This window comes from Phyllostomus hastatus, unplaced genomic scaffold, assembly GCF_019186645.2.
Source record: "Phyllostomus hastatus isolate PE091 unplaced genomic scaffold, TTU_PhHast_1.1 phas_contig_80, whole genome shotgun sequence".
In the NCBI taxonomy this organism is placed as follows: Eukaryota; Metazoa; Chordata; class Mammalia; order Chiroptera; family Phyllostomidae; genus Phyllostomus; species Phyllostomus hastatus.
Genome location: NW_025333960.1, coordinates 26,246,746 through 26,274,554, shown reverse-complemented (window position 1 = coordinate 26,274,554; position 27,809 = coordinate 26,246,746). Strand labels below are relative to the sequence as shown.

Here is a 27,809-nt window from a genome sequence, read left to right as displayed (position 1 = left end):
CTAGTGACTGGGTCTGGGGCTCTTTTGTACCCCACCCTTCCCAGTTGTAGGAAGCCTCTTTGCGTTCAGAGGTAATTGAATTAGATGGAGAAAGACTGACCCAGGAATAGGAGGGAAGCGCGTCTCCTGCTGTTCCTCCTCTTGTCACCACTTGACTCCTGACTCTTCTCCAGATCAAACTAATTGCACCAGTGTGGCAGCAGAATACCCTGCACAGTGCCAGCCACTGCGGACCTGCATTGTGCATCCCCAGCTGTCCTCTTACCCAGTCACCATCCCTGACCATTGGGACCGCTTCTGATGGCTGTGGCCTCTGCTGCCCCAGGGAGCCTCTTCTGCAAGCAGCTCCTTTTCTCTCTCCTGGTGAGTAACCACCAAAAGGTTAAGGAATTCAAGCAGGTTGCTGGGTGCTTTCTCCCTCCAGTTTGGGCTTGAAAGAGAGTAGGGGTGGGAGTGGAAGGCAGAGAAGATAAACTGGGAAAAACAAAAACAGATCTCAGAAAAATCTGAGGAAGGGTTGAAAGACTTAGGACCCAGGAAGGCAGATATTTCATTGACTCTTCAAGGGCCCATGGCCAGATTGTCCATTTTTTTAAGGGAATTCCCTGTTCAGTCTTGCTGTGATGTTTTATTTTTTTAAAGGAGTAGTGGAATGAATTTATTCCTCAGGCATTTGGCCCAGAAGGTTCTGAGGTTTGCTTTTGCTGCTAGTCATTAAATAAGCTGTAGCTATTTAACAGGCTTAGTTCCATTAAGCTGTGAGAAGCTGAAAAGGATTCTGGGTACTTAAGATGGGAATTATCCAAGACTTTCTTAATTTTACACAGGAGGAGCTAGCTAAGAGAAGGGTGGAGCTCTTAGTTCTCGCAAGGGGTTTTACTTCAGAAAAATGTAACAGTTTTTAAAACAAATAACATTAAACTAGCTTCTACTTTGGTTTTCAATAGCTTTGTAACTGTGTACTCAGCTGCTAATTTTTATTTTGATGGAGGGGGGCAGAGGGGCACTATCTCACATATCTGGCATTTCTAAACAATGAATTTTCTTCTCTTTACATTTTGGCAAAATATTTTAACCTCAAATTATATTTTCAGAATTGAATGATTTTATTGTATGGGGATAAGTAGTTTTTCCATATAATTAATACATGATGTGGGATCGATGGTCTTGTTTTCACCCTGTAACTGCCTAGGTGGGGGGAAGTGCAGAATAAAACTCGAAAACCTGCTTGAGTCAGTGTGGGTTAGTTAAAATGTGATGAAAGCTTTCTAGGGATTCTTTTGTTTGTGGTCTGTGTTCTGTTCAGCACCTTTTGATTCATCCCTTGCTCATCCATCCCTGATCCTCATAGAGACCAAAAGAGTGTCTGACTCCTCCTTCCTCCAATTTGCTAAGCTGCTAATTTAACCTGAAGACTTGTAATAGTATTTGGGGAGCATTCCATTGGCTCTGCTGGCAAAGGCAGAACCAATGAAGTAGGGGTTCTGAGCAAGAAGGGAAGAAGATGGGTGTAGGAATGGGAATGGGAACATCCTACCAGCATAATGTGTATATATGTATATGTGTGTTTATGCATATATATGTATGCAGATGTATATATTTGTATATGTACGTATATTTCTAATTACAAAATACTCTTTCCACATTATTTAGATCATCAAGTAATAGAATATTTTATGCTTAGAAATGTTTTTAGATAGAGTTTAGTTCATTCCTTGGCATTAGGAATGCAAATATTAAAAAATCAAAGAAATTAAAATGTCTCATGTTTTAAAAAGTGGCTATTTAAATTAAAACTAAAGACAAATAAATATCATCTTTTTAATTTCAGTCTTTGGTAATATCTGCCTAATAGAGTTTTTGTAAAATTACAAACTGTAATCATCACCACATAACAATGTTATGGCCAACAATGGGACCACATACACAACAGTGGCCCGTAAGATTCTAGTGGAACTGAAAAATTTTTATCACCTAGTGACATTGTAGCTGTCTTAACACCACAGTGCATACATTACTCGAGTGTTTGCAGTGATGCTGATGCAAAATAAACCTTCTTTCCTGGAACTACCTGGCTTTAAAGTATGTTTTTTTTATTGACTTTGAACAGAGAGAGAAAGGGGAACACAGAGAAACACTGAATAGTTGTTCCACTTATTTATGCATTCACTGTTTTTTTTCTTGTATGTGCCTTGACTGGGGATAGAACCCACAACTTTGGGATATCAGAACAATGCTCTAACCAACTGAGCTACGCGGCCAGGACAAACTACCTAGTTTTTTAATAAAGACAATGGTTGTGTCTTGAATTTATTTAAATATCTCTACGCCATTGAAAGCCACTCTCTATATTTTGAAATATGTATATTTTTAGATTAGTTTGTGAATGAGATTATTTAGACTGACATTTATGTCAGGCCAATCTAAAGAGTGGGTGTTGTTCTTTAAAAGGTGAATTTTTTTTCAAATAGTTTTAGATTTGACTTATACCCTCAAATTTTGGGAGTCTGTGAAAATGATGATTTGTGTACAAATATGTGATTGTTATATTCCAGAGCTAAGTACTTTCTTTATGCTAAAAAAAAATCAGAATGAAGCCCTTGCTGGCATAGCTCAGTGGATTGAGCGCGGGCTGCGAACCAAAGCATCACAGGTTTGATTCCCAGTCAGGGCACATGCCTGCGTTGCAGGCCATGGCCCCCAGCAACCCCACATTGATGTTTCTCTCTCTCTCTCTTTCTCCCTCTCTTCCCTCTCTAAAAATAAATAAATAAAATCTTTACAAAAAATCCAAATGACACTTAAGAATGCCCTTAGAGATGATAATGTCTATATAAAATCAGTGGTTTGTAATACATTTTCTTAAAATTATATGATATGATTTAGGTTCTGAGAAGTGCTGTTCACTTTAATTTTTTCATTGATACTAAATGACAGTGGTACCCCTAAAGCCACTTTCTTTGCTGTGTCCTTTAAAAGTGAATATAAAAAAAATCAAAGGATTAGAAGACTTCTTTGTTGATAAAATTGACAATACTTTTATCAGTAAGACAAAACTGTAATGTGAAAGTTTGTAATCAAATGTAATTTGTACTTTTTTTCCTTTTGAGGTTTTAATATTGTTTTGTGATGCTTGTCAGAAAATTTCTCTTCGAGTTCCTTCTCATCTTCAGGCTGACAGACTGGTAGGCAAAGGTGAGAAACGGTATTAAAAACTTCATAGTTTTAACTGCTACATTTAGTTTCTGGCTACTGTTGTAAAGTTTGGGTTAAAAGCCATATTGTAGATACTTGGCATTAAAATTCAACATAAATGAAAGATGAACTGCTTGTTTTTTGATGGTTAGAAACAACTAAAGTGCCAAGTTCATTGTATACTTTTCATGCCAGAAAAATTAGTAAACATTAGAGGGCTGAGTTCTTTTAGTGTAGTTCAAACTAAGCAAGACAACAAAACCAAAAGCATATTTTAATGCATATCAACTGATCTGCTGCCAAAATTCCAAAGTCAAGATTCTTTAATTGATTACATATAAAACAGATGTGTCAAAACTTAAATGCCTCTGAAGAAAATTGGTGCTTGAGATTGATTGCAATGCACCAGTACACAGCAAGAATTTATGTGATCTATTTCACAAAATAGCTTGTGATGGCAAATAAAATTTCAACTAGTCTTGCTATCACAGTCCTACCGGAAGCATAGGGTTCTGAGTCCAAATATAACATGCCTTCCATCAAAGATTTTCATTAGCTTAAGTTTACATTTAGAAAAATACATTTTGAATTCAGAAGTGGTACCTTTCCAAGATAGATTGCTTGGACCAGTGTTTTAAATTAATCCCTTATATTTTCTTAACACATTTCAAAGGTATACAGTCTGTACTCTAAAGATAAACAGTAAATATGCTAAATGTATTAAATATGGATTTGTGAAGAAAATATTTTGACAACAAACACAACATATACTAACCACTGAGTTTATTAAACCTCCAAGATACATCATAAAATGATTATTTGTAATATTATTGAGCAATATTATATAAGTACAGACCAATTTTCATATTTTTTGCAAGATTTAGTTATCAAAGATTATTGTAAACAATTTCAAAATCTACTGATGTCATAGTTATACTATATATAATATAAAATGACAAATTTATATATGTACAAATCCATAAGTAAAAGCTAAAGTGGAAATAATAAATCCAGCGACACAAAGAAAATATTAGATGTTTATTCATAAATTAATTTATGATGAAAGTAGCAGAAACTGTGACTTCATTAATTTAATTATTTAATTTTCATGACCCCTCAGTTTTAGAGCAGCAGGTACTCACCGAATTCCAAGTGTGACTTTCTGTTTCTGATGCACTAACTTGTAGTTGTTATTCCTGTAAAACTTGTTCTATTCCTGTTTCATCTTACAAATTGCTGTGATATTTCTTCCCTACAGTGAATCTGAAGGAGTGTCTCCAGTCGGCCAGCCTAATCCTGTCAAATGACCCTGACTTCAGAATTCTTGAAGATGGCTCAATTTACACAACACGTGACCTCATTTTGTCTCCCCAAAGGAAGAGTTTTTCCATTTTTCTTTCAGACAGTGAGAAGCAGGAACAGAAAGAGATAGAAATTGAACTGGAAGCAAGAGCAAAGAAGGTATTTTAGGCAAAGATTTGACTATATTAATGGGCTTATGTGAGTCCTTCATTTCATAGACTTCCTTCCTTATTAAAAATCACTGTTCTTTAATACTCACTTATTTGTCTATTTGACTGATAATTAACACATGTAAATACTAGACTGTTTTAAGGAGTAGTAGAGCTGTATACAAAATGGCATAAACATGAACAACTCTGCAGCCAGGGGGCAAAGTCAGAATGTCAGAGCTTTCAGACAGCGCTTTGTGGGTGGCACTAAGAACAACCAGCCTGAAGAACAAGGTGAGGGTGGGTCTAAAATAGTGCAAGCTGATTCAGGATGGAGGCGTAGAACTCCACCCTGGGTGGCTCACTCTCTCTCAAGTGACTATAGGGGTGTGCGTCTCTCTTTAAAGAGGGAAAGAGATTATCCAAAGCTTATTCCTACCTTAACTGAAAATCCCATGGGATCCTTCTGTTCAGAAAATGGAGTAATGACCAATCCACAGGATTGGTTTGAATGTTCTGACCCTAGTCTCACTTTCTTGTAGTGAGTGGTGGTGATGGAAGAATGGGAAGGGAGCAGGTTACTGGAATTCACACAAACCTCACTTTAAGCCAACTCTGCACATGAATTTGGTATTACAAAATCATTTATTAAGTAATTTGACTTACGATACTTTCCCAGCCAAATTCCTTTTGATTATGAGAACACTTCTTCATTTAATTTAGAATATGCTTAAAGCTTACAAAACAAACTGAACTAACAAGCAAAACAGAGACAGACTCATAGATGGAGAACAGGTGACAGCTAGTGGGGGTGGGGGGAAGGAGGAAGTGGAGGGACTGAGCAAAAAAAGAAAAAGGACTCACAGACATGGACACCAGTGTGGCAATCACTGGGGGAAGAGGGGTATAAAGGGACTAAATGGTAATGGGAAAAATGCAATAAAGATTAAATAAAAAAAACATTATTCTTATGTCCAAATTTTAAAGCCTCCATACTACGTAAAATAAAACATACTTGAACAAATGCTTACCTGTATCTTTATAGAGGTATACAGATGCTTTGAAATGCAGATAGTGTTTTTAAAATTTTTGGCTGTACCACTTCTAGTGGAATAAAATCAATTCTTAAATATTTGTAAATGAATGATCCATTTTAGGGGGTCTATTCTCAAGATGGCCTATTTTGCCAATGCCTTATAAAGCTCTGGTTGCTTAACTGGTTAAATCAAGAATTAAGTGAGGAACTGGTTCTTAGTCTTGCATGTATATGTGTGTTTATCTTATCAATAAAATAACTAAACAGAAATAATTTAGGAGTTGGTTATTCACAATATTGTTATATGCATCCCTTACTTATTTTCATGTGGTATACATGATCCAGCACAAATAACACCCCTTTTTTATTACTAAATCTTTCATTACAAAATCATGAGCATGTAATTCTGTAACACAACATTATCACACTCAAGCACACCCTATGACATTTCAGGTGAAATGTTCATATTAAAACTGTAAATTATTATACCCATATTATTACCATACCAACCACATTCAAGCAGGTGTTACTTTGGCTGGACCCTGTATGCATAAAAATCACAGTTCCTAGAATGATAAGTAATGCTGTATTTCTTTCTCTCTCAACAAATGCAGGTTTCTAAAAAGAGACATAGCAAAGACATGGTCCTCCAGCGCAGCAAGAGACGGTGGGCTCCTATTCCATGTTCACTGATGGAGAACTCGTTAGGTCCGTTTCCACAGCACGTTCAGCAGGTACGTTTCGTATTGTTCAATTTTACATGTTGGAGGGTTTTTGTTGTTGTTGTTGTTATTGTTGTTTTAAAATCTCAATTTGACTTGCATAGTATTTTGAATGAGGGCTTGAACCCATTGTTAATTTTAAGGATCATGTATTCACCAGAAATAGGGTCCTGTAGAAGTGAGTCTGTGTAATTTGCTACTTTCCTTTAGAAACCAGATTTAGCACTTAGAAAAAGTTTCTTATTTTGAGTTTCTGATGATCTTGAGTCTATACCCTGATTTTCCTAAATATCTTACTAGACTTTAGCATTCAAGTACAGAGAACATGCTTAGAGAGTTTACATAATTCGACTCTCTATTTATCACATATCCTTACCAAAAAAAAGTCCAACATTTCTGTTTACCAAAAAGGTGGCATCACTGCCACACAGCTGTATTATAAACATAAACCAGCTTTAAAATTGTGCAATTATTGAAGAATTAATTATGGGAGGAAAGTTGCATTATTTCTACTTTTTTAAATTATAAAAACTTTCAATTCTAAATAACTCAAAATAACTGAAACTGTTGTTATAATTCATAAGGAAATAAAAACAAATGAATAAGAATTATAAAAGTAACCATGACTGGTGTGGCTCAGTGGCTGAGTGCCAGCCTTCTAACTGAAGGGTTGCCGGTTTGGTTCCCTACCTAGGGCCCATGCCTGGGTTGCAGGTCGGGTACCCATTAAGCAACCACACATTGGTGTTTCTCTCCCTCTCTTTCTCCCTCCCTTCCCCTCTCTCTAAAAATAAATAAATAAATTTTAGAAAAAGAATTGTAAGAGCATATTTAACTCCATGAGTATTCCATAAATATGCAGATAACATAAAAGAATGTGAACTCAAATAAGTGATAGAGTTTGAGGATTTGCACATTCAGACTATGAACAAGAATTTTAAAAATATAGGGCATACTGATTAGATAAACAGAGGAAAGAAAGAATATGTTAGTAGGGAAAGAGCAAGTGACAAAAAATGTGACAAAAAATGAACTATTACAAGATGTTAGGTTGAAGATACTTTTTATTCTAAATTGTCACTTGTTATTACAGGTCCAATCTGATACTGCACAGAACTACACTATCTTTTACTCCATAAGTGGACCAGGAGTGGACAAAGAGCCCTTGAATTTGTTCTTCATCGACAAAGATACTGGGGATATTTTTTGTACACGAAGCATAGATCGTGAGCAATATCAAGAGTTTCCGGTGAGATTATTAGATTACTTACACAGAATTTTGTTTATTACTGGTTTAATATTTTCAGTGTTGTTTATGTATTAGAAGAAACATTTGATTTCATATTTTAAATATTATCAATATGCAATATAGACTTCAATTTCTATTGATGCTATTGATGAAGAAAGACAATAGACATAAGGGAAGAAAAGTGGGGGATACCTATAGAAAATATAATGACAGAATTCTAAAGGATAAATTTTGCTTTGTAGAATCCTAGGACAGCAGTAGTAAATTTTACTGACCTCAAAGTTTCCTATAATAATATAGTTCAGTTATTCTCAACCTTGCCTGTACATTAGAAATGACATCAGAACCTTAAAAAATACCAATGTCTGGTCTATGCCCAGAAATTCTGATTTAATTGTTCTGAGATTTAACTAGAATGAGATGATGCCCAGTCAGTTGAAAATTTGAAGTCATCCAAGGTGAGTCTAAATGCAGCCGAAGTCAGGCTGAGATCCGCTGCTCCAGCTTCAGTAGCATTGTGCTTTTCTTTCTCTCCCTTTGAGTGTCTTTAGCAACAAGAATCTTGAGTATCATTTTATTTCCTTAGTAATCCAGAATAAGTTTACCAATTCACTTTATTCTATCTATTCATGCCCAAAGAGCACTTAAAATGTAGTTTGCCTTCCTCAAAGGAAAAAAATGAATAGAATTGAATGCAAAAGCTGACTATTAAAGAATTACCCAATGTAAGGCTCCATGTTAGGTGTTTAGACTCACAAATATCCATAAGACTCAGGCTCTATCCCTGAAAACAATTATAACTAATAGAGACATAAAATAATTCCATAATTTTCTCTAGCTCAAACTCTCAAAATGGCAGCAGTTTAAAGAAAAAAACCTCATATCCCTGGCTGGCGTAGCTCAGTGGATTGGGCGCGGGCTGCGAACCAAAGTGTCGCAGGTTCGATCCCCAGTCAGGGCACATGCCTGGGTTGCAGGCCACGACCCCCAGCAACCGCACATGGATGTTTCTCTCTCTCTCTCTCTCTCTCTCTTTCTCCCTCCCTTTCCTCTCTAAAGATAAATAAATAAAATCTTAAAAAAAAACAAAAAAAAAACCTCATATCAAATCTAGGGGGAGAGGGAGGGAGGCTAAACAATATGACATTTGGATGTGATGGTGACGATGATGATAATAATGGTGATGATGATGGTGGTGATGGTAGTGGTGGGGGATGGTAATAATATACTCCTGTATTAAATGCCTCAGTTCAGAATTTATTGAGAAATAAGATATAGGGATCAGACTGATGGATATCAAAGTGTAAGTTTTATTACTCAAAAAGCCCATCTGCGGGTTGTTGGGGTTAAAGTGAAGAAGGGGACAGATAGAACATGGATGGTTATTTCAAAACTTGCTGTCTCAGAGCTTGTCCTGGAAATGCTTCTCCATGTCAACAAGACCAGTGAAGATACATGTTGCCCTTTAACCCAACAGTGAGGGTTTTGTTGTTACTCTGGTTGAAGCTAGGCAGATCGCTGAAGAGTGTGATTAGGGAATGTCATGACTGGAGCAGTGCTTCAGGGAAGCGAATCTGACTCCTGAGCTGCGCATAGATGGGAGGAGGTCACTTAGGACAATTGCAGCAAAACTGGCGGAATACAACATGAAAGTTGGTAGGAGACGTCTGGAGTCACATGAGGATGACTGCATTGGGAATAGAAAAGACACATGACAGAGACACAAAACTTCCATAATTGCTAGAAATTGGCAACAGATTAAAAAGACTAATGAAAGAGAGGGAGAATTTAGATACCTAGAATTATAATTCTGGATTATTTTAGAAGATGGTTACAGCAGGGAAATCAGAAAGCTAGTTGTGTGGTGAGGAATGGAGTTAATACAGATTTCACTCTGGGCAGGTTTAGTTGGGCCTGTCAGTGAAGAGAATCTGTTTGACTCAACAACCATCCATTAAACACTTACCCATGCATAAAACACATAAGATTGCAGAAGCAATTTGATGGTGTTTAAAGGGAAAGGACATTAAATAGTTTCATTTGAGGCCAAGATACATCATTTTGAAGTGGAATTTGGAATGTGTACGTGTATTTATTAGCATTTTATTTTACACAAGAAATTCATACTTATGGTAAAAACTAAGAAAATGCAGGTACATAGAGAAAAAAAAAGCATACTTGAATCACGCAGAGGTAGATAGTATATCAATGGCAAGGAAAAAAATTTATATTTTTATAAACTTACAAAAATACTTGTTAATTAGCATAACTGGTGGAAGTCCACCTGCATTCTAACAAGTAGAACAACATGCAGTTAGTGCAGGGAATGGGGCAGCCTCATTCAGCTGGAGTGAGTGGTCCTCGGGAGAATAATGAGAATGCTGAAAGAAGGCTGAAGTCATACGGCAGGCATCGAGTGTGCTGGTTTTTGTCTGTCTGTTGCATAAGTTCTTAGTTACATACATGTACCTTTCAAACATGTCTTTGCCCAACCGCTAGGTTTAATTTTGTGCATAGCTCGCTATTTAAGAGTAAGCTGATGGTGTTTGTTTACCTTTCAGATATATGCCTATGCCACAACCGCAGATGGTTATGCACCAGAGTACCCACTCCCCTTATTATTCAAGGTTGAAGATGATAACGATAATGCCCCCTATTTTGAAACCAAAGTGACTATCTTTAATGTGCCTGAAAATTGCCGTATTGGTAAGTTCGCATTTTAGGAAAACACTAGATTTTTGCTTCAGTTGAATTACTCATTAATGTTTTAAATACAGTTATGCTAAAGATATTTAAATGCTTGACTTTCAAGAATATGCTACAGAAAACTTGTAGTCTTATACTCTTCAAATGCAAACTTTTTGTGCTCATTTTGCTATGCATATATAGAAGGCAGATAATACATAAAGCTACTAACTTTGTTAGATCAATCCACAATGAACAGGAATATATGACAAATGCTGTATATATTTTCTGATTTGTGCACGTGTCACAGATGTGTTTATAAAGCAACGAATAATATGAATACCTATGAAGTCTCAACACATTTTCAACGATTGAAACAATATCACAGTATGAAAATGCTAATCTGACTTATAACAACATACACGTTGCTTTACTTGGCATATTTTCCAGATAAACTGAAAAAAAATTTAAACGTGTTTGATGCTGTGGGCAGCCAAAAATGTGATCTTTGTATAATCAGGGGCATAACAACATTGCCCAGCTTTTCACAGAATCTGCAAGAAATGTTCTCAGTTCTTTGATCCTCTAGTCTGTTGCCATTACATGTGTGTATTTATTGGTCTTTCATAATAAGTGGTTTGTTAAAGCAACATTCTACACTGATTTCTGGGCCATAAAGCCTGACCCTTGATACTCAGACTCATACATAATGTTTTTGCCTAACATTCATTAATAATTACTGTGCATGTTAATAATTCAGCATATTTATTAAAATGTAAATGCACAAACTCTTTGTTATCCTATAAAAGGTGGTACTATTTCTAATAACATTATCAAGTTGAACTATAAAAGAAACAAGATCTACAGAGAGGATCCCAACCAAAAATGGCCCATGAACTGGGGTAGTGGGTTGGGGGAAGAATTTTAGAACCACTCTTACCAAGGGTGGGGTGAATGTCCTCATATATGTAGAATACAAATCATGTTCTTCACAGTATTCACTTAATTGAAGTTTCTAAGTAAGAGAAGGTTAGAGTTTGGAGAGTATTTATACTCTTGCACTTATTATACTTGTGTTTTTTGGGAATATATGCTACAGCAGTGCCTTAATTATTTTTGTGATATTGCTATTTTAAATTATTGACGATATTGGATTTCTTTAAACAGGAACTTCAGTGGCAAAAGTGACCGCCATAGACCTCGACGAACCTGACACTCTCCATACTCGTCTGAAATTTAAAATCTTGCAGCAAATTCCAGATCACCCAAAGCATTTCACTGTACACCCAGACACAGGCGTCATCTCCACAACGTCACTTTTATTGGATAGAGAAGTAATGAATTAATTCGTTTTTTCCCAAGTCACTACACTATATTTAAGATGATAAAAACTCCCAGAGAAATAACAGTAAGCCCTTTGTGGCCTCTTCTCCAAGCTTGCTTCTGTGCGGGCTGTGGTTAGGGCTTCTCTGGACACCTGTTTTATCTGTATAGAGAATTTGGGAAGGTACGAGGTATTAGATGAGGTCTCACTTGAGATCATTGACTTAATTTGATATGTGGATACTGAAATAGTAAAAAAATAGCTTTTAAATGTTGAGACATTATCTTAGACACGTTAACTTTCCATTGTCCCGACTAACTGACCAATCTCTTGTTCTATATTTAGTTACGTATTTTCTTTGGGGGGGGATGGGGGGAAAGTTCATCAATGTTCCTTTTTCCTTTTATTCAGAAATGTGATACATACCAGTTAATAATGGAAGTACGAGACATGGGGGGCCAACATTTTGGCTTGTTTAATACAGGAACAATTACTATTTCACTTGAAGATGAAAATGACAATGCACCATATTTTACAGAAACTGCTGTGAGTATGTTTTCTGTGTTCTTTTATCTAAGTTCACTTACTTTTTCTGAAAACAAATCTGGAGTTTGGTAGCTCTGTGAGGTTACACATTTTAGTTTTAGTAGCTACCATGTACAAATAACATAGATAAAAAAATACAATTTCTGTAGAAATCACTGAAGTGCCAGTTGTTCTGGATGCTAGGGAAATAACTACTCTCTTGGCCATATAAAATCTTCTTAGCCCCTGAAGATGTTCATGTATTCAGTGCATTCTTGGATGCCAAGTTATGGTATCAGATTCCTTGGATTTAAATGCCTTTTATGGAATGGAGGAGAAGAGGCCCTGTCTCTGGTGTCATTTGTACTTCAACATCTTAAGAAGAAAAAAGACTAGCTTTATATCCTTTGCTCTGCTGGGGAGTCAGTAGTACAGGCTGCCCGTGGCCATCGACATGCAGGCTCTTCCCATGCTGAGTGTGAACAAACGTTCCCTTGGGAACTACACTGTACAAGAAATATAGATAGCAGGAAAACTCCAGGGAATAGTTCTTTCTTGACCTTTTAGTAAGTAATCTTCAGTTTTTCATTAATCTATACCATAGTACAAATGAAAGAATGGAAAACCTGCAGTGCTAGATCCATCCATACTATTTTTATATTAATTGCTATACCTTGTAAGGATAGGCATTATTCCATATTTTATATGAGAAAATGGAAGGTCAGTTAAGTGCCTAGCTTATGATCTCATACATATGCACCACGTAAGAGGAAAAAGTGGGGTAAGACTCAAGATCTGTTGTGCTCCTGTGACTCCCAAGCTGTCATCCTTCTATGAATTGATCCTGCATCTCTAGAAGATTCTGATTTACTAGTTATTTTAGTCTTTTAATATCATATACTTCCATAACCTTATTTATTTTTTGGTTATGGGAAAAACTATGATTTAATTTCTCAAAAAAAGGAAAAACTCTTTAAGATGTTTGCTAGAGAATCAAAGGTAAATTTTTAAAAATTGGCATAATGGGTCATCTAGTAATAATAAGAAATCATTGTAGGTTGTAATTAGCCATGAATATTAAAGGCTAAATATATTAATAGAAGCACTTGCTATGTCTAAGAAGGTAATAGACTATAAATATTATGGGTTCAGAATAGAGGTGAATGTGAGGGCTTGGATATGTAGGAAAATTGCCAGCGAAGTTGCAAAGTTAAGGCATAAGTTGCTTTTTCAAAGGTGGATAAGATTTGAAAAAGTAGTAAGGAAAGAAGTAAACTCTGCATCACACTTATAAATTCTTCCCAATATATGATTGCACATTTCTATATTCCTTTGCTTTCTTTTACTTTAAATATAAATTTTAGAGGAGAAAGTCATATTGTTAAAGCTATAAATTTATAACAAGAGACTTTTTTTTAGTATTTTGCAGAAGTGGAAGAAAACAGAATCGATGTTGAGATTTTACGAATGAGTGTACATGACCTGGATTTGCCAAATACTCCTTCCTCAAGGGCTGTGTACCAGATCCTACAAGGAAATGAAAATGGAAACTTTAAAATCAGCACAGACCCAAATACAAATGAAGCAGTCTTGTGTGTTGTCAAGGTAAACAAACAAAAACAATCAAGCAATCCTTTAAAAAATTCTAACTTAACTGATTCATAAATTTCCAACTTAATTGATATGTAGACATTTATATATATGTATATAAATTTCTGTGTGCACATGACTAGTGAATTATAATGAAATGATTACATTGGCTTAAAAATTTATTATTATTATTATTACTATTTTACCTTCATTTTCTCTCTTAGAGGAAAAGCATGGCAGGTACAAAAATTTACTTGTACTTGTACTACAGATGTGACAAACCAAGGCAGAGAAATATTGAATTAGTAATTAGATATTAGCTTTAGAGGCATTCTTAGACGCCCACGTATCCAAAATCCTTTTTATTTTATTTTACTTATTTTTTATTTACTTATTTTTTTTATCCTCACCATAGGACATGCTCATTGATTTCAGAGAGAGGGGGAAGGGAGGGATAGAGAGAGAGAGGGAGAGAAACATCAATGTGATAGAGAAGCATTGATAGATTGCTTCTCTTATGAGACCCACCTGGGGACAGAACCTGTAACCCCTATGTGTGCTCTGACCAGGAATTGAACGCACAACCTTTAGGTCTACAGTACCTAAAAGTCCACTGAGCCACACCTGGTCAAGGCCAAAACCCTTATTTTATAGAACACAAGACAGAGAAAAATGGAAGAATCACTATTTGAAATCAAACCTCCTGACTTTCCATTCCTTTCACGATCATGTTACACTTTTGCCTCTCTGTAGTCTATTTGATAAGACACTTTACTAAATATAAAGTGGGTTTGCCTATTAATCACCCTATATTTTGAGGTAGCCATGGCTTTAGAATTTTAAAAATTCAATTTCTATTATGGGCACCTAAAATGATTATTTTAACTGAACCTGATTCTATTCTAAGTCCTTCTCCCATTGTTCACACTAATCTGTAACATACTTCCATCATTATTTTTTTATAGACTGCATTGTCTTGGAAACTTTATGTACAAATTCTGCCTCTCTCATAAGGTTTATAGAAAATATCTTTTAATTATTATATTGCCACACTGGTTGGTGTGGCTCAGTGGACTGAATGCGGACCTACAAACCAAAGGATTGCCAGTTTGGTTCCCAGTCAGGGCACATGCCTGGGCTGTAGGCCAGGTCCCCAATAGGGGGCATGCGAGAGGCAACCACACACTGATGTTTCTCTCCCTCTCATTCTCCCTCCCTTCCCCTCTCTCTAAAAATAAATAAATAAATCTTTAAAAAAATTATATCACCTGTTCTTTCTCTTTCTATTTCCTTCCCCTTCCCCTCCTCCCGTCTCCATCCTCCTCCCCTTCTCCCCCTTCTCCCCTTTCTCCTTCTTCTCCCCCTTCTCCTCCTTCTCTTCTCCTCTTTCTCCTGCTCCTTCTTCTCTTATGTTTCTTTCTCTTGTTTTCCTTTTTTTGTTTTCTTGATAGACTTTAATCTCTAATTATTTAACTATTGTTTAGGATTCTTTCTGACTATTCAGTTCGGGACTGAGCATTTTGATCAGAAACAAAGCAAACCAAGTATAATGTGCTTTCAAAGGTGCTGCTTAATAATATCATTATATCTTTTGACTCATGTACTCAGATAACTGCTCCATTATTGCCCAATGTCATATGCTGAGAGTCTAATGATAGCTTGGAGGGGGCTTCCGTTATCTTGTTTATCACTGTTATACCATTTGATAAGTATAGTAATCTGCTTGAACTGGAATAAGCCACACCTTAATTCTGTATTACTATTCATATTTAAACTAATAATGCAAAAAATGAAGACAAGAACTTTCCAAAGAAAAGTGAGAAGAAAATTTGATTACATTTTAGTTTAGTTTAGTTTAGTATTTTTGGCTTTTTAAACTCAACTTTTATTTTGCAAGAATTTTAGATTAATGGAAAAGTTGCAAAAATAGTACAGAGTTAATTCCCATAGACCCTTTCTTTGCTCAGCTTCCCCCAGTGTTAACGTCTCACATAACCATGGTATGCTTGCCCAAAGAATTTAACATTAGTATATAGAACTATTAACCAAACCACAGATTCTTTATATTTCATAGTTTATCCACTGATGCCCCTTTTCTTTTTTTAAATTTATTAAGGTGACATTGATTTGAAAATTATGCAGGTTTCAATTATACAACTCAATAAAAAAACATCATCTACACACTGCATCGTGCACCCTCCGTCCCAAGCAAAGTCTCTTTCTGTCCCCATTCCCTGCCCTTTGCCTACCTCCACCTAGCCCCCACCCTCTTCCTCCCTTTCCCTCTGGCCATCACCACACTGTTGTCTGTGTCTATGTGCACAGACATAGTGTGGTGTATGGTCTATGTATGTATGATTTTTGGCTAATCTCTCATCTCCTTTCATCCAGTCCTCCCACTTCCCTCCCCTCTGACAGCTGTCAGTCTGTTCCATATACCCATGCCTCTGTTTTAGTTTGTTCATCAGTTTATTTTTTTCATTAGATTCCACATATAAATGAAATCATATGGTATTTGTCTCTCTCTGACTGGCTTTTATAAGGGGTTAATGTTCAAAATATACAAAGAACTCACACAACCCAACACCAGGAACATAAACAATCCAATTAAAAAATGGGTAGAGGGCCTTAATAAACACTTCTCCAGAAAGGAGATACAGATGGCCAACAGACCTGTGAAAAAAAGTTCAATGTCACAAAGCATTGGAGAGATGCAAATTAAAACCATAGGGAGGTATTGCCTCACACTTGCCAGAATGGCTGTCATAAATAAATCAACACACAACTGGGGAGAATGTGGAGAAAAAGGAACGCTTGTGCACTGTTGGTGGGAATGCAGCCACTGTGGAAAACAGTATGGAATTTCCTCAAAAAATTAAAAATAGAACTGCTTTTTCACCTTGTGATCTCACTTCTAGGAATACATCCTAAGCATCCTGAAACACTAATTTGAAAGAACATATGCACCCCTGTGTTCACTGCAGCATTTTTTTACAACAGTTAAGGTCTGTAGATGTATAGATTGAAAACTGGTACATTTACACAATGGAATACTACTTGGCTGTACAGGAAAAGGAAATCTTCTTACCTTTTTTGACAGCATGTATAGACCTGGAGATAAGTATGCTAAGTGAAAAATTGATTAAATTTTAAAAACAACAATTTTGCATTTGATCATTTTTGTCATTGTAGGGAGCTAATTATGAGTCTTGAAATACATTAGCACTTTCTTTTGGTAACATTGTATAAAAATGATATTTTCTTTTGTGCTAGAGCTTGGATTATGATGGTAAGTCTTTTATATATAGTGTTATACATCGATTAATTAAAGTATGTCCTTTAACAGCCATTGAACTATGAAGTCAACCACCAAATTATTCTGAAAATTGGTGTACTTAATGAAGCACAGTTCTCTAGTGCGCCAAACTCTCAAACTCCTACTATGTGCACTACAACTGTCACTGTTAAAATTAAAGACAGTGATGAGGGCCCTGAATGCCAACCACCAGTAAAAGTTATTCAGAGTACAGATGGCCTCCCAGTTGGCAAAGAACTCTTTGGATACAAAGCATTGGATCCAGAAACACGCAGTGGTGAAGGTTTAAGGTAATGTATTTTTCAAAAAGTTCCCTATTTTTAATTGTGATGTAAATTGATTTTAAGTTTAGGAAAGTTATATGTATTTTTTAAAATGATAAATTTTGAGATTATATCCAGTTTTTGGTTTGATCATTTATATTGATTTCTTAAAATTAGGTATAAGAAGATAGGAGATGAAGATAACTGGTTTGACATTAATGAACAAACTGGTGACTTGAGGACTGTAAAAGTATTAGATAGAGAATCAAAATTTGTAAAAAACAACCAATACAATGTTTCAGTGGTTGCAACTGATAGAGGTGAGTGCAATTTTCTAGAAATGAAATGTAAAATATAAATATAGGGTATACTTTATAGAAAATCTTGGGATGAAATTTATTTATTTCCAGATCAAAATTTTATACAAAAAATGTTTGCATTATGATTGTTTAATATTTTGGAGACCACCCCAATTTGGTTCCCAGTACATCAATGACACAAAACTGAGAAGTGGGAGTTTAAGTTTCACGGTCCCTGTTACTTGAGCTCTGCCTTGGACATGTTGGCATCCTCAGGGATCTCCATTTTTGGACAGGAGTTTAGATTTAGATCATTATGACTTGGACAGGCTGAAAGAATTCAAACTGCCTAAAACAGTTGGGTTCAAGGCCAGTTGGTTTGGAGCCCCTCTTAATGGGGAACAAAATTTTCCCCTATGGCCTAAAGGTATGCTCACACAATGACTCTTGAACAAGTCTTTTGCTATACCCTGCAATCCTTTTCCAAGGTTAGTTCTAGAGCCTATCTTGAGAAGAAATGTTTTCCAAATGTCATGAAGTAGTCTCTCAAAACCCTTGAGAAGGACACTCCAGGAATTAAACCACTGTGAACAGGTAACATTGTGGTGGAATTAGTGTATTTACTGACTGTTGGTTTTTCTTTTTGTAATGCAAATGCCTGTCTTAAGGCGTGTTTGCTGAGACATCCGCTTCAAAATGGCTCTTTTGAATAAATACATTCATTGCCAGCCACAGGACTAGAAAAAGGAGCCAGGCTGCTTTTCCCATCCTTGTTCTTTAAATTCCTGCTCTTGTGTTTTAAAATCACTGATAAACAGTGAGCCTGTGAAACCCTAGGCATCCCCATCCTGACTCAAGGCCCATGACAGAATTTTCCTCCTCCATCTGCATCCCTACCCTACTCCACCCTGTGACCACACTGGATAGCTCCTGGTGTGCCAAGAAATTTCTTGTTTTTGAAAAATAAGTAATAAACTTGTTTTTTCAAAGTTTCCTTTGATAAGTGGTTGGTCTACCCACAACATTGGTCATCAACAGGCTGAGATCTTTTAATGTAATTCTTTTAGTATAGGTTAAAAAAATCTGCTAAAGAATGGGGACAACATTAACTGAGAAATAGATTTAATATTGTCATTACTCTATAGTCTTAGGTGACTTGCTACTCCTGTATAAGTAAAAATAAAATCTGAATGGTTCAAAACCACAATTACGCTGTCAAGCAATAATTATATTTGCTCATTTATTCCATAAATGTTGATTGTCTAGGCAAGTTACTATGAAAACTAAAATTCATAGACAAGGTCAAAATCTCACATGATATTGATTAAAGGATTATTGTAGTCTCATAAGCATTTCTATGGTATGAAAACTTTCCCCGTAAGAGAAAGTATAAATATCATAAGAAGTGAAAATCAGTTAAAAGCTGTCCAGATTAAAGGATAAAAGTAGGAGTTTTCACAGAAATACAGAAGCTTGGTGAATGAAGTACTATTTGGAGAGATGGAAAACATGGAGAACAGAACTATAAGATATTAACTTTGTGTTTTAGTGCTAAAAGAAGTACAGTGATTATAACCCAAAGAAATGAAATGCTAAATCTAAAATGTAAGAATATATGCCCCAGGCTTATGGATAACCTGGATATGATCAAGAAGAAGTAAAGATAGGGATGTTAAATGGAAAACCATATTGGTGACATGAAGGGTTTTGTTTATTAGAACTTTATTCCATCAATATATTCTTCCAAAGGCCAAATATATAAGTAATTGTTTATATTTCCACATAAACATTTAGTTTTGATGCTCACAAACACTTTAGGATGACGACCTAAATGTTCTTGTAGCTTTTTTAAAAGTCCAGTTTATTTCCTGGTCTTTCTTGTGTCAATCATCTTAGTCAGGCTGGTTTTCCTGCTGTCACCCTGGAAAGCACTCTTTAATACACCCTCTGCCTAGAATATCATTGACCTTTCTATTTGAGAGGAAACAATGCCTCTTATTCAGCTCTCTGCTGACTTTCAGTCACTTCCCCCACTACCCACAAGCAAATTGGACCCTTCTGGTGCTGATTCCCAGGTGGGTGGGTTTGTGTATGTTCTAGTACCCTGTGGGTCCCTCTAACAAACTCTTCTGTGAGGCTGGGAGTTTCTCCTGCTGCTTCCACCCTCACAGGTTTTTTCAGTCAGAGGTTTTGAGGCTTTATTTCCCTGTGCTGGGTCTCTGGGCTGTGTGGTCCGTCTCTCTCCCCAGTTGTTCCTCCTGGTTCATCTGCACGTGAATGTGGGACTGCCAGCTCTGCCAGCCTCCACCTTGCCTCGAGTCCTCTTCATCCTGCTGCCCATCTCCACCCCTCCTTCTGGTCTAGATGAATGTTTCTTTGTTAACTCCTTGGTTGTAGGACTTCTATACAGTTCAATTTTCTGGCAGTTCTGGTTATTTTTTGTTTTTAAATTTGTTGTCCTTTTGGTTGTGTGAGGAGACACAGTGTATCTACCTATGCCTCCATCTTGGCTGGAAGGCCAATCTATGAGTCTTCCTATTTTATCAAGCATTCATTTTTAATAATATACTTAAAATAGAGACTGAGATGGGATTTCTCTCCTTGTTCCATGGAGAGAAATGGCTCTTTGTTTAAAATTTTAAAAATAAAATCAGGCCCTGGCTGGTGTAGCTCAGTGAATTGAGCGCAGGCTGTGAAAATTCCCAGTCAGGGCACATGCCTAGGTTGCAGGCCATGGCTCCCAGCAACTGCACATTGATGTCTCTCTCTCTCTCTCTCTCTCCTTCCCTTCCCTCTCTAAAAGTGAATAAATAAAATCTTAAAAAAAAATAAAATCAGCACACGTGTTGGCTCAGATTGTAGTGTCTATAACTACATTTTTTTAATCTTTAAAAATAGTTTCTTTTTCCATAACTCACTTCTTTTTTAGTTTAGTGATTTTAAAGTTATTTGTATTCAGATTCATTTACAACTTTCTGGCAGTGTGAAAATGTTTCTATGCTATTTCAGATTTAATCTTACAGGAGCTATATCCCTCTTTTATTTATAGATATTTTAAAACTTATCAGATAGAATGGTTTTAAAATAGGTATATATAGTAATTATCTTTTGTAAGTAATTAATTAAAAATCACTTTTAATTGATTGATTTTGTAGTTATTCAACAGAAAAAATTACTGAATTATACTACATTATACAGCTTAAGTAATATTTCAAACTAGAAAGAAAAAAATCAGATTTTATTTGCATATGATTTATAGTAGTCCTCATGATAAACAACATAAATGCTCCAAAACTTAGACCAGCATTAAAGCAAAACACTGAGAAATTTCATCAATTATTATTTTATTTCAGTTTTGAAAATTAACATTTATTGTACTTTGTTATCTTATCACATATAGCAAAATTTGAGCATGTTTTCTGAACTTAATTATCTATTAACACAACTAATAGGCACTATTTTACTTAAAAATATTTATTGAAACTTGTGGGACCCAATAATCCAATAATAGTGGCCATCTAGTAATGAGTAAGAGTCCCTATCCTCAAGAACAAATTAATTGATTTAGGGTGGGGATGCAAACTTGTGTTTATGGTTTATTTAATTAAGTTTTTGTTTTACAGAGTATAGAAAGAGTATGCGCGTTCTGTTCAATGTGTTAGTATTAAGTTATAAGTTAGCCAAGACATACTGGGCATTTCACTAGGCTCTCAAGATGAATTTGACTTAGCTCTGAGGATGAACAATGTTCACAGTTCAATGTGTGAGCCGCTGATAAGCCAAGTGTTATGAGAAATGAAAGGAGAATATGGCTGCCATTATCCACACAAGTCACAGAAAGTTTCATGAGGAAGTGATATTTGAGTGGATTCTGGAAGGATAATGAGGTTTTTTCAGGCAAAGAGGAAGAGAAGAGTATTCCAGGCAGCAGCAACAAAATGTATCAAAACAGACATGAGAAGGAGCACCCCAAGTGGGTCTGATGACCAATTTTAAAGTTTGAGCAAAGAGTATGTGAGGAAAAGGGTCAGGAGAGTAGGTTGAAGAAGTGATTGATAACCAAATGTAAAGTCTTTTTATCTTGAGCATGAACATAGCTCTTCAGAATGACAAATGTAAAGAATCAGTTTTACTTTCAACTGTTATTCTGTTAGTGATATTATTCACAATCTCATACCTTTTAGTTTTAAAAAGCACCTGTCATGATTTTGTACTTGTTGTAAAGTGATCTGAGAAATGTGGAATTCAAGTTCAGACAGTTAGTACAAAGCAGTCAAGTGTGTATCATAGAAATGGTGGAAAACAAATTTGTAAGTGAAGATATGTCTTATTTTCAATTTTTCTTAGATGGCAGATCTTGCACTGGCACATTAGTCGTTCTGTTGGAAGATCATAATGATCATCCACCACAAATTGACAAAGATGTGACAATTTGTCAGCATAATCAGGATTTTGCTCTTCTCTCACCTACGGATCCAGATGGACCTGAGAATGGTCCACCTTTTGAATTCCGTCTGGATAATTCTGTCAACAGACTTTGGACCTTAGAAAAGAAGGATGGTGGGTAATTACGCTAAATCTTGTAATCAATAGAAACTTGAGATGGCTGATGGTTTTGACTTTCACCTAACTTTATGATGATAATTAAGGATTAATTTTAAGAAATTATTTTAGTGATCCCATAAGAATAATACCCAGCTATTGTAAGTAATAATGTATTTATGAGGTTTAGACTCTTGTTTTGAATATATTTTAAGAAAACAAATTTTCTTAATATAATATTTGAATAACATGTTAAGTATAGACTAGTCTAATATAGGCATAGAGCTATATCAATTAGTGTTCCTTATTTATCAAGAATTAAAAATCATTTTTAAGAAAAAAAATGAACCACTGGAAAGTTTCTTCTAAGGTAAACTCTGTGCCTCCTATCCCTGTTCCTCACCCCAAGAATACCAGTCAGAATAATATTATTATTGAAAGGTGATATCAATACATATTTTCTTCTGTTTTTCCCATAGATAAAACTGCATTGCTTCGTACAAAGCAACAACTTGATTATAACATTTATAGTGTGCCTGTTGAAATAAAAGATAAACATGGTCTTTCTGCAAAACACGTATTGTCAGTCAGAGTATGTGACTGTACAACACCATCTGAGTGTAGCATGCCTCTGAAGAGAGAGCGTGATGCCGACGTACCAAAAGTCATACTTGGAAAATGGGCAATTCTTTCCATGGTGTTGGGTTCTGCATTGTTGTTATGTAAGTATAATTATCTAGAATGCATTAGCTGGAATTTTTCCAATATTTTTAAAAACATGACAATTCTTTATATCAATGACATTTATAGCTTTTGGTAAATGTGCTCTTTTTAACAATCTTGCATGTAATAGAAGACTTAGGGTTCTGAGTCATAGAAGAAGAAACATATCATTAAGAACAGATTAAAGTAATTTTCAGAGGTGTAACCTTAATTCTTCCCATAATTATCTGTGAGACACTGGTTAAATCATTTCCTCTTCTTAAGTTCTTTTTTCCATATGTAGGATGAGAAGGTTGGATAAAATTAATATCAAGATTCCCTCTCATACAAAATATTAGTAGTGAATGCAAAAAAGAATTAGTGAAAAGAGTAGCTCCAAAATTTACTTAGAGGTTTATGCTCACTGTTATTAATATGATATAGCATATATCTTAACAAAACTTTATTGAGTGGAATGAATGGAAAATAGTCATATGGTGAGCTACTGAGGGAAAGCGATTCATGCAAAGAATGTTAAGATTTTGCATCCTGAGAACTGTTTTTCAGAGATGCAAAAGTGATAGAAATCATTGCCCACACTTCCCTCCCTCTCTCCCATCGTTCCTCCCTCCATCCCTCTCTCCTTCTTTTCTTTCTTTATTAACAATCTATTTGGCTACACACATTCTATTCACATTTATAAGTTTTTGTCACAGTTTTTGCTGTTCCTAATTCATTGATATGAGTTTCAAGTTAAACTGGTTGTTTCTCTTAGAGCTGTGTTAGTGATGTACGATTTCAAAACCAGTCACTGATTTTATGTAATTGCCTTTCCTGTTTGTATTTATGCCTAATACATAATATGGTTATGCCTAAAACCATTTGTTTTATGACTCCAAGCCCATTAAGAGTATGTGTTTTAAATACTAATAATACTAGCTTAAATTTCAATCAAATAAAGTTAGTATTTCAGTGTGGAGAAAATAAGGGAAATATTTAAGTTAATTCTGGACCTGGGAAGAGAACTGTTAATAAACTGTACTCATTTAATCTTCCTTACTTTTTTATTGATCTATTTCTTATTTAGTCTAATAACATAATCTCACTAAGAGATGGTCTGTATACTAATACATTTGTTAATATTCTGTTTTAAATTATATGACCCAAGGGTACTTTATGGAATAAAAATTTTTAGGTTCTCCAAAGAACCTTTTAAACAATCATATGATTCAAATGATTTAATATATATCAGCATCAAAAAATAATTCTACTTACCTAAATATTTTTATTTTTTAGGTGCCCTTTTTACATGTTTCTGTGTTACTGCTAGGAAAACAGTAAAGAAATGTTTTCCAGAGGATGTGGCCCAACAAAATTTAATTATATCAAATACTGAAGGACCTGGAGAAGAAGTAATGGTAAACCATATTTCACTTTTTTTTTGACTGTGTGGTGATGCAATGATGACAGTTCATTATTATATAATAATAGTAATAATAATACATCTAATGTTTATTGAGCACTTACTATGCCAAGCAAAGCTCAGTGCCATACTTGTGTTAATAAAATTAAAATTCATAATTCTGTTGTATTAGTTTTCTAGGGCTGTCATAATAAAGTACCACAAAGTGAGTGACTTAAACAACAGAAATGTGCAGTCTCACAGTGCCGAAGTTTAAAAGATCAAGGTGTTGGCAGGAACACGTTCCCTCTGAAGGTGCCAGAGAAGAGCCTGTCAGGCCTCTCTCCCAGCACCTGGTGGGTGGTTCCCTAGCTGATGGCAGTATAAATCAAATCTTCAAATGTCATTCTCCTTGTGTGCATGTCTGTGTCCAAATTTTACCTTTTGGATTAGGGGCCCTCCCTAACTGATAACTTCATCTTAATTTCACTAGTTACATCTATAATGACCCTATTGTCAAATAAGATCACATTCTGAGGCACTAAGAGTTAAGACTTCAATATACAAATTTTGTGGGGGGGACACAATTCAACCCATAATACCTAACATTTGGGTACTATGATTATCCTGATTTTAGGTATGGGAAACTGAGAGGCACAGTAAGTGATTTGCCTGTGGTGTGAAAGACATAAAGGCAAATTGTTAGTTTCAATTTGATTTATCCATTTTATAATTCTAACTTTATTTTTAGGAAGCAAATATTAGACTCCCCACACAGACATCCAACATCTGTGACACAAGCATATCTGTTGGCACTCTTGGTGGCCAGGGAGTCAAAACACAGCAAAACTTTGAGATGGTCAAAGGAGGCTACACTTTGGATTCCAGCAAAGGAGGTGGACAGCAGATCCTGGAGTCTGTCAAGGGAGCAGGACAAGGGCTGACAGATACCGGCAGATACGCATACACCGACTGGCACAGCTTCACCCAGCCTCGGCTTGGCGAAGTAAGTGCTGGTGTCTCTGAGCTCATATCCTGTGAAAGTTAAACACTGCTCATAAATCAGGATTTCCCAAACATTTTATTTCTCCTACGCCTGGAATTCATCACTTTTTAAATATTGAGTTATTATAGCTAGGGATGACAAGTACAAGCCCAAAAAGAAAAATGATTTTGTAAAGTTCAATGTTTAAAATAAGGATTACAAAACTTTGTCTGGGAGTGGCATATGTAGTCATGTTTAGGAAGTATAAAAAAACTGATAGTTTCTTCCCTAAAAATTTAAAGAAAATATCACCTAGAGTGAAATATTTGTTAGAGAATAGTACACAGATCATAAATTATACACAATTTTTAGTGTGTTAAATCCTTCATGTGGTCATAAAATCCTGGCTGTCAATATCAACCAGATAAACTTCAGCTTTTATTTGGGGTTTTGGTTCCTTGTTTTATGTTCAGATTAATCATTATAAATTAATATTAACCAGTTTAATATATTACATTATTATAGCTATTTAATAGTGTATAAATGATAAGAATCCTAGCAAATATTGGTTTCCCCAAAACATGTGAAGCCACGGAGATCCAGTTCAACTATACAGCTCTTATGTTCAAGTGGGAAATAGTAAGTTGGTTGTATGATATACGTGTAGCTTTAGTTTTCATAAATGTTTTCACGGGGAGCATTTAAATATTTGCGATATTTTAAGAATGACTATAATATAGACCAATCATGTGCATTTTTTATATGTAGGAATCCATTAGAGGACACACTCTGATTAAAAATTAAACAGTAAAAGGTAAATCAAAGACATTATTTTTATGCTAATATATTCAAGTGTTTTTAAAAAATAATAAAATGTGATCTTTTTTAATACAGAAAGTATATCTGTGCGGACAAGATGAGGAGCATAAACATTCTGAAGACTATGTTCATTCATACAACTATGAAGGAAAGGGGTCCATGGCCGGCTCCGTAGGCTGCTGCAGCGATCGGCCGGAAGAAGAAGGGCTTGAGTTTCTGGATCATCTGGAACCCAAATTTAGGACACTAGCAAAAACATGTGTAAAGAAATAAATGTGCCTGTTTAATGGAGTAACATCTACAAGGGCATATGCAGGAGTTTAGTGAATGTAAAATGATAGCAGCGCCTGCTAATGTGTTTGTTTATTGGAGGTAAATGTCAAGACCTGTAGAGAAGGATACTATAAATAGAAAGCTCCCTAAGTTCTCCTTGTCTAGAATAACTTCGGTGTTTTCTAGAAATAACTGTTCCATCGGCTCATTTTCTTGTATATGCCTGTACATACTGCCCTTTCCAGGACTGTACTTTGCTCTTCCTTGTACCTTCTGTTACTTTGCGTGCTATGGGAGCATATGTAGAACAGCTGGGGATTGTGGAGGCTAATAAAAATGAATTTCTATTTTAGATGAAAATTAAATGCTTTCTTTTAAATGTTGGGGAAAATAATCTATTAAGAAATGGTCTTTGGTGCCAGAGAATTGCTCCCTCTACACAAGTGGCTATGTACTGAAGGCTTTTTAAGTCTTCTTTGGTGCAGTCTTCAATTTGGTAAATAATAGCTCATTTCTCACTACATTTTTCACCTGCAGAGATGCTCCTAGCACTGTTTATTTTCAGGATGCTTCAGAGCTTGGTACTTGGATCTCTGCCCATGGGAATGCCTCATCAAGTTCCTATAGCTTCTAGGGCCATTGGAAAGACATAGGCCAAAATAAGTCCACAGCAATTTGAGCCATGGAGACTTTACATGAAAGCATTTCCATGAAGGAATTGCAACCTTGATGCCCATGGGTCGACTTAGGTTCACAAATATGGTTTCTTTGCTCATCATGGTGTATAATTACTTTTTAAAAATATAAATAACTTTGCAAGAACATGCATTCACTAGTTTGCCACAGGTCCACAATCTTTAAGCGTTTGTGAAATAAGCCCAGTGGGCATTAGGTTTGAAATTCTGATCCACAGTACTTAGACCTTTGAAGATGCTAAAAACTGAATGACCCTTCATTCATTGTGGAACCTAATACTCAGTTTACATTTGTAGTTACTGTAAGAAAATAGAAAATCACAAAGCATGGCTGGAGTGCATATGTTAAAAACTGAAACCTATTAAAGCAACACCAAATATTTTTGAATGATAGATGAATAAACATGTGAATTAATAAATTATTTTAAATGCATAATAATTTAATAGGATACTATATATTATTTATTTGAAAAAAATTTAAATAATATTTTAAGAGTCTTCTGTGCCAGACTATAAATTTATCATTGTTCATATACAGTTTCAGACTATAAATTTATAAACAATTAATACATCACACAAATTTCTCATGCAATAAAAACTGTTTTGCATGGGTGGGTGGCTCAGTTGGTTGGAGCATCATCATGTATACTGAAAGGCTGCAGGTTCCATCCCAGGTCAGGGGACATACCTTGTTGCAGTTTTGATCCCTGGTTGGGGTGTGCCTGGGAAGCAAATG

The 27,809-nt window shown here is 35.5% G+C and overlaps 1 protein-coding gene across 2 annotated transcripts; it reads left to right on the top strand.

The window, feature by feature from the left end:
- The first annotated feature begins 58 nt into the window (after positions 1 to 58).
- On the top strand, positions 59 to 27,809 carry DSC1 (desmocollin 1). 2 transcript variants are annotated; one of them, XM_045850013.1, is made up of 17 exons: positions 59 to 363; positions 3,111 to 3,195; positions 4,454 to 4,656; positions 6,297 to 6,416; positions 7,498 to 7,653; positions 10,215 to 10,359; positions 11,506 to 11,672; positions 12,074 to 12,208; positions 13,607 to 13,792; positions 17,124 to 17,383; positions 17,534 to 17,676; positions 22,003 to 22,215; positions 22,677 to 22,919; positions 24,196 to 24,317; positions 25,053 to 25,307; positions 26,055 to 26,100; positions 26,181 to 26,309. In XM_045850013.1, exons 1-16 carry the CDS (start codon positions 301 to 303, stop codon positions 26,088 to 26,090), a joined length of 2,532 nt encoding a protein of 843 aa, XP_045705969.1. In that variant the 5' UTR covers positions 59 to 300; the 3' UTR covers positions 26,091 to 26,100; positions 26,181 to 26,309. The 2 variants fall into 2 exon arrangements, with proteins under 2 accessions (XP_045705969.1, XP_045705968.1); XM_045850012.1 differs by lacking the exon at positions 26,055 to 26,100 and having other exon boundaries at positions 26,181 to 27,809.